Source organism: Vitis riparia, chromosome 1 (assembly GCF_004353265.1).
Source record: "Vitis riparia cultivar Riparia Gloire de Montpellier isolate 1030 chromosome 1, EGFV_Vit.rip_1.0, whole genome shotgun sequence".
In the NCBI taxonomy this organism is placed as follows: domain Eukaryota; kingdom Viridiplantae; phylum Streptophyta; class Magnoliopsida; order Vitales; family Vitaceae; genus Vitis; species Vitis riparia.
In genome coordinates, this window is record NC_048431.1 from 2,630,401 (window position 1) to 2,641,335 (window position 10,935).

General features: G+C 34.4%; 1 protein-coding gene across 2 annotated transcripts; it reads left to right on the plus strand.

Annotated features, from left to right (window-relative positions):
* Nucleotides 1–1,612: 1,612 nt before the first annotated feature.
* Nucleotides 1,613–5,340, plus strand: LOC117915540 (transcription factor bHLH30-like). Of its 2 annotated transcripts, XM_034831227.1 has the most exons (3): nucleotides 1,613–2,339; nucleotides 2,530–3,136; nucleotides 3,838–5,340. In XM_034831227.1, exons 2-3 carry the CDS (start codon nucleotides 2,567–2,569, stop codon nucleotides 4,324–4,326), a joined length of 1,059 nt encoding a protein of 352 aa, XP_034687118.1. In that variant the 5' UTR covers nucleotides 1,613–2,339; nucleotides 2,530–2,566; the 3' UTR covers nucleotides 4,327–5,340. The 2 variants fall into 2 exon arrangements, with proteins under 2 accessions (XP_034687118.1, XP_034687042.1); XM_034831151.1 differs by having other exon boundaries at nucleotides 1,613–3,136.
* Nucleotides 5,341–10,935: the final 5,595 nt, after the last annotated feature.

A 10,935-nucleotide genomic window follows, 5' to 3' on the forward strand; every position in this document is an offset into this window, starting at 1 on the left:
GGGTGAACGGGAAGGAAAGAAGAAGCGAGGCATAAGCACTAAAACGTCATGACAGGGTGGGGCTGATGTCATCATAGACACCACACCCAAATGCTTCTCGTGGGTGTGTAGTGGTAGTGCAGCTATCATCAAATCTTTGAATAAGAGATTATAAAAAAAACACATTCACACAATACAAAAAGAATAAAAGATAAAAAAAGAGACGCAAGAATGGGGACCAAAGCAGCCATGCGTGTGACCACCTAAAGGTCCAAAAAAAAAAACCCTTCTGCAAGTTTCCATGCGGAAGCAAATAGTAACTTAGCAGAGAGAGAAAGGAACGATAGTGGCTGGGAGACTGGCTTGAAGAGGTTAAAGAATGTGTCCGTACAAAGAAAGAAGAGGACCATAGGAGACATTGGAAGTTGGCCTTGTTAGTACTTGTTATTGATGGGTTTTTCTTCTTTTTTTTTTCTTTTTTTTTGAAGTCATATTCTGATAGGCTGAAGCAAATTGAATTAAAAAAAAAAAAAAAAAGAAAAAGAAAAATAAGAAAAAAGAAAAGGTGAGTAGGGTTGATGATTTTTGTTTTACTTTTTGTTAGCCTAAATGCTTATGCCTGTGTAATTACCCAGGCCTTGCCGGTGAAGACCTCTGAGCCATAACTTTTTATTGGTTGCTTCAGCCTTTTTTATTGTTTTAACCATAAAACACAAGAGGAGGTTAAAAGAGCTTTAAACCTGTTTTAGGCCCAACCAGCATACAAGATGTGGGAAAAACTAGAGCTCCTGGTGTAAGATGAGTAAACTGGGGACTAAAAGCACTGGACATTGTGCCACACATCAAAAGTGATGGGAAAACATCCTTTTATCCCATTATGTTATCGTCCTTTAATGGACAAATCTTACCAACCACCCAACCAAATGAAGTGTGTGTCTTGCATTTTTCTTCTTCTTACTGTCACCTTTTTCACATTTTCTTTTTCTTTTTATCAGGATTAATTCAGGAGATTAATTAATGTTATGTGTGTTCTCAAAATTGAGTCAGAAAATTGAGATGAGATGCTTCAACTGCAACTATTTAAAAAGCTAGCGACCATGACTGTGTCTAGGGAGAATAAGAGGATCAGTTAAAGAAAAAGAAAAAGAAAGAAAAACATATTTTTGTATCTTGTGGCTAAGAGCTAAGACACAAGTCATGCTGGTATCATCCTAGTTCACAAGGAGCAGTAGTGATGTGGCGCACTCGTGATGTTAGATGGTTGGTACTTGGTACATGGGCACCTTTCCTGCAAAAGGGCAACATTGCCATTGTAAACCATGGCAATACCCCCTACATGATAAAGAGAAAATTGGGGAGTCCCAAATGTTCCAATGCCCCCCACACCCAAGTTTTTCACTAGAAAAGTACAAAGTGCCCGATCACTCGCGCCTTCGAAAAGGCCAAAATTCCAAAAGGACCGGTAGAAGCCATGAATTTGTGTAACTGAAACCAAGGAACTGAGAGGGAGAGAGAGGGAGAGAGGGAGAGAGGGGGAGAGAGAAGGAACGGGGAGAAGACTAGGGAGGAGTGTGTTCCAAGACACAATGATTACATGGTCTTGGGGAAGCAGAAAGGGTGGCGTGGAAATAGCGAGGGGTATGGAAGAACGTGGGGGCTTGACCGAGGTAGGGGAAGAGGTAGGAAGTGAAAAAAGAGGCCTTTTATCATGATATATCACTGCTTTTGGTCTTTGGTCGGTCGACAATCGGTGTGTTGTGTGTTCACTGTGTTGTGTTTGTGTTTCCCCCCACCTTCCCCCACTCTCTCTCTAGACCCTCTCTTTTTTCTATCCCCTGCTACTGACCCAGGCATTCACACAGTGTAATTATACACTTTGAACCAATCACAACCCAACATATACTGTTATTTAATGTATTAGAATAATAATTAATGCGTAAAAGATCCCTCAGCCTGATAGCTACAGAGATGGGGAGAGAGAGATGTAGGGGGTTGAGAATGCCGTAAGAAGAAAGGAAAGGTGACTAGCAGTACTACAGGCTCAATTTATATATACAAATATATTTGGAGAGAGGATGGGGCAGATGATCAGAGCCAAAAAAACAAAGGAACCAAAAAGATACCCACAAACCACAAAAGAAAAGGAAAGCTTGGTTGAGCTAGGATAAAAAGGGGTCATCACCACAAAGGCGTGGCAGAAAAACCTACCAAGTGAGTGAGAAAGAGATAGAGAAAGTTTACAGAGAAGTCTTAAGCCTTTGGCTTTTCTTCTTTTCTATCACCACAGGAGGAGAGAGATAAGAGAGAAAAGAGAGACGACCAAGAGGTCCAAGACCCTGCTCCATCTCATATCAAGGAAGGTCTGTGATGCTTTCTTTGATGTTTCTTCCCTATTGCCCCTTTCCTCCTTTTACGCTGAGAAAGTAATAGCCCCCCATAAGTCTCCTTTTCTTTAAATTCTCTCCTTTTCATGCTGAGGTAGAGAGATCATGAACATGAAACAAGCTTAAAGTTGTTTGAATTCCCCACTAATTGGTCTTATGGTTTTAGAGATATAGAGGCACATATAGTATCATCAGAAAGAGAGATGTGTGGAAAGAAGGAAGAAGATCAAGGAGAGTGTTCTCAGACCATCCATAACATACAAGGCTACCAAGAACAATTACTTCTCCAACAACACCATCAGATGCAACAACAAAACAATGATGCATATGGAGGTGGAGGAGGAAGGTCTGGATTGATATTTCCTGAAGTCTCACCAATCCTGCAGCCATGGTCTTTCCCTCCGGTCCACGCCTTCAACCCGGCTCACTTCGCTGCAAACCCGGTTCGAGACCACGACCCATTTCTTGTTCCTCCTCCCCCATCTGCATACGGGAGTGTATTCAACAGAAGAGCTCCAGCCCTACAGTTTGCATATGAGGGTCCATCATCAGAGCACCTCAGAATCATATCAGACACCCTTGGACCGGTGGTTCAACCCGGTTCCTCCCCTTTTGGGCTTCAAGCTGAGTTGGGTAAGATGACTGCTCAGGAGATTATGGATGCAAAGGCCCTTGCAGCTTCTAAGAGCCACAGTGAGGCTGAGAGGAGAAGAAGAGAGAGAATCAACAACCATCTAGCTAAACTGCGCAGCTTACTGCCCAGCACCACCAAAGTAAGTCATGATCATCCATCAACCAAAATTCCTTAAAATCCGTATATTATCACGCCCACAACATGTTGTATATTTTATATACCATACACTTTTTTCCCTACACTTTTTGTTTTGTTTTCTATCGAGCTTTTTGATTCAAGGATCTCTGTAGATCTTCCTAAGATTCTTCAATAGGTGGGTTGATGGATATATTCCAATCTTAGTCCTTCAAATCAAACCCCACCATTAGATATCAAGTGCAGTTTCGTTTCCACATTTTTTTCTCCACCTTTATTTTCCGTTTGGTTTATTCTTCTGAGCCTTGTGTTAATTCCGAGAAAAAGAATGAAAAGGGAATGAGCGTTAATGTCGCTCAGTTGATGTGATAAAGAGAAACCACGGAGCAGCCGAAAAGCTTCCATGGAAATTTCTTGCCGGACACCAGTCAAACTAAGTAGAGAATGAAAAGAAATAAAGCCAGACAAACTAGCATCCTTGTCAGTCTTTGTATAACATGCCTTCAAAACCCTACTGTTTAAAACCTTCCTCCAAGATCAAACTAGCTTCTTCAAGCCTCATCTCTTCTTTTCACACCATAACGCCACTTTAATATACATATTACACATCCTGGACTGCAAGCGATGTTTAATTAGCAGAGGAATCATTACTTAAAACTTGCTATTAATCAAATTTTGATGTGTTGTTCTCGTTTATGGATGTAGACGGACAAAGCTTCACTGCTAGCAGAAGTGATACAGCATGTTAAAGAACTTAAACGACAGACATCTCTTATTGCAGAGTCTAGTCCGGTACCAACTGAAATGGATGAGCTAACGGTGGATACATCTGACGAGGATGGTAAGTTTGTGATCAAGGCTTCACTGTGCTGTGAAGACAGAACGGATCTCTTGCCCGACCTTATCAAGACCTTGAAAGCTCTAAGGTTAAGAACACTGAAAGCTGAGATCACAACGCTGGGGGGACGTGTGAAGAACGTCTTGTTCATCACCGGAGAGGAAGATTCTAGTAGTAGTGGTGAAAACCACCAGCAGCAGCAGCAGCAGCAACAGCAACAGCAACAGTACTCTATAAGTTCAATTCAGGAAGCACTTAAGGCAGTGATGGAGAAGACAGGTGGTGATGAGTCTTCATCAGGTAGTGTTAAGAGACAAAGAACCAATATCAATATCATTGAACACAGATCTCTTTAAACCACTAAAACCTCACTCTTCTTCTTCTTTTTCTACTTCTTTTGTGTGTTCAATTTTTACTTCTTTTTTTTTGGGTGTTTTTTTTTTTCTTTTTTTTGTTTGTGTGTGTGTTTATGTATTTCCATTACTAAAAAAGAATAGGAAATGGTGTGTTTATGCATGTATTTACATCACTCAAGAAATAGGAATGGAGGGGAAAAAATGCAGTGAGAGAAGAGAGAATGTATCTTGGTTGTGGAGAATTCCCACTTTCTTGTTTTTTGGTTTGGTTGTGGAGAAGACTGCAAGCGAGAGAGAGAGACTTTAGTTTGTTAGCAAAGGCAAAAAACAGTGAAGGATCTTTTTCGTGGGAAGAGAAACCTTATATCAACTCCCAACATAGAAAATATGGAGTTGATTGCTTTCCAATCTGGTTTGGACACATACACGCAGTTTGCGGTTTGTTCAGGAGCGCCTCCCTCTTTCTCTCGTCAGAGTGGAACTGTCATCATAATGGTGACGATGTTGTTCTCGTCATGAATATGCTACTCTCTCACCAACTTCTTCCTATATCCGTACTATTTTATATGTTGTTTCAGACTTCTAGCTCTGGTTTTCAGTACAGAAGGAAACAAAAAACAAAAACCCTAACAAGACATGCAACTTCATTAGTTCAGTGTCACGAGAGCTAGTGATCTGTTCTCATTACTATAGTATACATATGATATTGAACTTTCGATATATATTTTTTCTCTTCTTTTATCTGAGTCATGGGTACTGTTTCTTTCCCCTTCATATGAAGTATAAACTCTGGTCAAGGGTTTGATATGTCATCTGTCGTTTACATGACATGCATTATGAGGGGACAGTTCCTAGCTTATATTCTCTTCTGTAATTTTACTCTTTATCTTTTTTCCTTACTTTTTCCTCAAAGCCCTAAAGGACATGTACAAGCTTATACGACTATTGTCGTGGGGAGTACATGAACCGGTGCTTCTATCAATTCATAATAGTAACTGCATGCATGTCTATCTACCTTTATAAGTCTGAATATGTGTATGAACCGTTCAATATGCTTTCCCAGACCAGCGTAGTAAATTGTAATGTAATGTGTTTTCATGTGTCCATGTTTCTAACGGTCTTCTACTTATTGCCACATATTTGTCCCTGCTCGGTGGCATGTCTTCCTATGTTCTTATGGGTCCTACTCACATTGATGGTCTGATCAGTATGAGACATGGCAAATTTATATCACTGGTCGAAGAGAAATTGAAGAAAGGTAATTAATTATTTTGATGCAACGAAGAACTCCAAAGATATCGCTGGAACTTCTTTCGCTCAATTTGAGTTTCTTCGTTTCCTACACTCTTGCACTAAATCAATGGGATTCACTTTCTAGTTTTACCCCGCCAGATACGCTTTCAATTTGAGTTGCTCCATTTCCTCTTGCAGACCAATTAATATCACTGAGTTTCAGTTTCACCGTTTTCCTTTGGGCTTTTGTTTTAACACCTCATGGCTTTAGACTCTTGAGGTTTGTTCCATCTTTAGAAGTTACTCCTGAAGGATGGCAAAAACATAGTGAAATAAGAAAAATAAAAATAAAAATCTCTCAAGTTCCTTTATTTTATTTGTCCTGAAAGTTGCTAGAACCATGTAACACCTTCTCTCTCCCACGTGGATATTTCCTGCTCTAGACTCAATCAGCCTCCGTGTGTGTATATATATATATATATATATATAATATAAGTAAAATTTTTTAATCGGATCATTCTCATGCAGGTACAATATATTCTTTGCATCCAATGAAACTGTGGGGCCACTCAAATATACAAACACTTGTTAACTAGCCACTCAAGTAAAGTCACGTACCAAGATGATCAATTCTATTATCATATGTAATGATGCTCTCATTTCCATATAGATATTATTTGTTTTATATATAATAAATCAATCATCATAGTTTTAAAACACATTCGTATTATTAAGAGAATTTCATATAAACCCAAAGCAAACAATATCTATGGGAAAGAAAGCAAGTTATTATCATCAAGGCTTAAGGGGTCTGGCAAATTAAGAAGAGATATGTGAAAACAATTGAAAAAAAGGTTACAAAGGATATGACCTTTGATCCTTTAAGCTCAAGGTTGAATTTGGTTAGTCGATATGAATCAATAGTGAAAAACTTCATGCATCTATAGTAATAATTCATTGTATCAACATCTAATGTATAGAGTGGTATAATAGGAAGGCCTAATTCACCATTTAGTTGCCCCATATAAGTGCACCAAGTTTATGATGAAGACCCCTCAAGTAGGGATGATAATGGCAAGAGATTGGGGTGGATCATCATTAAGTCAACCTCATCTTGATTATTTAAACTTATTTTCATATCCATTCAAAAAAATATAAAGATGAGGCGAGTAAGAAAATTTCTCATGTCATTCTCATCTTATTAGAAGTAAATTAATGTATTTATTTTCTGTGTTAAAATTAAAAGAAAATGAAAAAATAATTTAAATTATTTCTATCAAGGTGGAACGAGGTAGGACAAGGCAAATCCAAATCCGTTCCAAATTTGATCGGGGTTAAAAAAATCTCAAAACTCATTTATATTTCTCTCAAACTATCTTATTAGGGATAGAAGGGTGCAAGCGTACGAACTATCCACTCAACTGTCATCCTTACTCTCAAGCCTTGCTCTTACTTGGTATGTTGTAATAATATTAGGGTATAATACCCTAAGTGGAATAAGAGTGTGGGAGACAAAGTAAGAAGATATGAGGGAACACAAACTTTCAAGAAAGCACCCCGCCCTCCCACCACTAGTGCAAAAGATTAGGTTGATACCACCTTATGGGAGGTCAAGTTAATGTCAATCTTGAGAGGGAGATAAATTTAATGACATGACCTGTTTGGGAGTCGGGTAGACATCAACCCTATGATGAGGACCAACACCCATGTGATAAAAAGGGAGATAATAATATGGAATTGAAGAATTCCCACTTTCCCCAAATGAAATGAGGTAGCATATGTTGGCACCGCCAATGCAAAAGATTAAGTTGACACATCTCATAAAAGATGGAGTCAACGCCAACTCTATGAGGAGGCAAAATTGACGCCGCCCCTATTAGGGGAGTCGGGTTGACACCAACCTTGTGACAAGGGTGAAGTCAACACATCCCATGTGAAGTAAAGCAAGTCTATGAAGCTCTAGTGATGGAATCACTTCCACCTCTCCACAAGTCTATGCATTGGACAGAAGAAAGCATCCCTCATTCAACACTTAGAAATGGTGGCTGTCACTGGAATTAGGTATTCAAAATGTGTGCAAACATTAAGGGAGTAGACACTTGTACAAAGTTTTAGTACTTTCAACGTAACACATGGCATATCAAATGTGATAGGGCGCATGCTATGTAAAACGTGTGTGTGACAATGAAAGACATGGAGACCTGTGAATTGAAACTTACAAGTGGTGATGGGCCGATGGTAATGTGCTATAGGCAGTTTGACAGGTCATATTAGAGCACATGATGTGGGTCCATAAGGCCATATGGAGTAAGGGAAATTAAAAATCAACAACAATATAAAAACTAAAAAGAGACAAAGTATAATTAAAAAATTATATAAAACTTATTACATTTTTCTTTTAATTGATCTCTTTTCACTCTATCTCTCGACTTTTGTCTTTGTAATAGGGGAATAGGGAAGTCATAGGAATGTGACATATCAAGATCCATATTCTTTATGTTATGTTTGGTTTCAATCAAAGAAAATGTGAAATAAAAAAATAAAAAAAAATAAAATATGAATTTAAAATTAATAAATTATTTTTATATGTTTCTTTAAATTCATTTCACTTATTTTCCTTTAACATATAAAAATAAAATAATTTTAAAATACATAAATTTTTAACTAATTTTAATTATATGTATATATTTTTATTTTTTATAGTGAAATCATGAGAAAATAAATTTTTTTAGCAATAAAATATTTCCTTTTTTTAGTGCTTCCTTTTAAGATTGTTTATTTTTTAATTTATCATTTTTTTTAAGACAACTTTGCTTACATTTTAAAACTTAAGTTGGAAAAAAAACAAAACAAAACAAACAAACAAATAAATAAAGGGTCTCGACTTGCACCTATCCATATACCTAGATTATATTTAAGATATAGCATGAGATAGGATAAAAAATGAGGTGTTATATCCTATCTCATATGTAATTGATGTTGAGATATGATAGGTTATTTTATCACTTATCATATTTTATATTCAATCAAATATGAAATAGAATAAGTAATGGAATATATTATTCATTTTTTTTTTCCTTTGTACATGATATATGTTAATCTTATACTAATATATAGAATATGTATATCCCATATATCCTAAATTTATTTTTTAATTAATTTTTTTATTTTTCTATATTACTTATTTTTCAAAATAAATTTTTTATTATTATAAAATTAAATTTATGGTTTTAAAAAAAAGAACTAAAAGAATATTTTATAAAATATATTGTAAAAAAAAATATTTATAAATGTTTATAATTAATATATTCCATTTTTTTTTATTCATTTCACAAACTAGGAATATCCATTCATGTTTATATAACTCAGAGTCATTTGATAATAATTTTGAAAAGCGTTTTTAACCTTTTTTTTTTTTTTTTTAAATATGGTGTTCGATAAAATTTAGAAAATACTTTAAAATTATAAATAAATAAATAAATCTCATAACAACTATATATGATGGTTATGTTCATTATAAGACTTAATCCAACACCTTACGACATGAACTAATGACAACTACCATGCACCACCTAGGTCCACGTTCCTAAATGCACCCCTCTCTTTCAAGAGGATTCGTGACATGTGAATCCTTGGTAAGGTTCTTTGTTTTCCTTTCCATTGAATTAAACCACATAGTGCATCACTTATGCAAAGCCCCATCAACTCCTTTGAGTTTCTTTCAGTTATGTTTGGTTCCTGGAAATTTTGAGGAAAAATGCGAGGGAAAGAAAATACAAAGGAAAAGTAGAAGGAAAGAAAAAGTGAAGGAAAATAAAAAAATAGATTAAAAGTTGATATTTTTTTTTTTTTTGTTACTTCAAACTCATTTTATTTATTTTAACTCATCAATATAAAGATTAAATAATTTAAAAATACATAAGTTTTTAATTAGTTTTAATTATATTTGATTTTCTTTGATATTTTTCATAGGACGACTAAACATGAAAAAATCATTTTTCTTAGCATTTTTTTTCTTTCCTTTGTACTTTCCAGGAACCAAACATAGCTTTCATGTTTTGAATCCATGAAAGACTTGAAATCTTATATCAAAATATTATATATGGATGACATAAACCACCTAAATAAAAATTCTTGAGCAATGAACAATTAGAGCCTTACTCACTACATCAAAAATGTAAATCCCATTAAAAAATAAAAAATACACATATATAATAAAAGTGTCGAAAAATTGTTTATAATATTTTTTTGGAGAAACACTTGACTGATAATTCTCTTAAAAACACATTCCTAATAAAAATATTTTGAATAGAAACACTATTATGTACATGTTTAAAATCTATTAATTTTGTAGCATTTTTTTTATAAAAAAAAAATATGTTTTTTAAAAACAAATCAAATATTTAATAAAATTTAGAACTCAATTATAAACAATTAAAAAATCACTTGATTGTATATATATATATATATATATATATATATATATATATATATATATATATATTTAAAAAAAAAGAACATTTGATGAACTATTATTATCTAAGAATACTTTCAAGAAAATGTTTCTACACTGCAAGACCTCCTTTCACAAAGCCCACTTTTATTGTAATTAACGTGTCTCAAAAACTTGTAGACATTCCTTCAAGAACTTCACAATTTCTCACCCTTTCGTACCCTAATTCCTTGGCAAAGTCAACACGTGGAATGATGAATGCATTAATTTTAACAATATTATAATTTCAAATAATGAATTATTGTAGATATTAATAATTTCGCATCATTGTTTTGAAGTTGAATGTTGTTTGGCAATATCAATATGTATCAATTTTTTTATGTTGATATTTTTGTTGAAATTTCATTCCTGCAACCAGACACTAGATCGTACCCATACTTCAAATTAAATTTAAAGTTTCAAATTTTCAATCATAAAATTAAGAAGAATTTTGTTAAAATAGTTTTATGATCTTAAGTATTATCTCCCATAAGACAAGTGATAAATGCATGTACAATTCAGAAAACGTTACATAACATCCACATATCATCAGAAAGAAAATTCTAAATTATAATAATAACAATAATTTTTAATAATATTTTATCAATTCAATTATTGGTGTACTTACCCATGACCAATAAAAATCAAATCTTAAAATTCATTTTTATTATGAGAATAAATGTTTTTTAAATTTGAAACAAAATTGGTTTTAATTATTTAAAAAAACAAATCGGATTTAAGATCTAAATTAACTTACTTTCAATTGGAGGTGTAATTCAAATTCGAACGGAACTTACAAAAATTTGATTTGATACCATTTTTCATATCGATTCTGATTAGAGTATGATATCACGGATTGGATTAATTTTCCCGTAAGATATTGA

Excerpts from the sequence above, each read along its gene's own strand:
- LOC117915540 (XM_034831151.1), top strand. The coding sequence starts at position 2,567 with ATGTGTGGAAAGAAGGAAGAAGATCAAGGAGAGTGTTCTCAGACCATC. Across the intron at positions 3,137-3,837 it reads TACTGCCCAGCACCACCAAA|ACGGACAAAGCTTCACTGCT; the intron begins GTAAGTCATGAT and ends TTATGGATGTAG.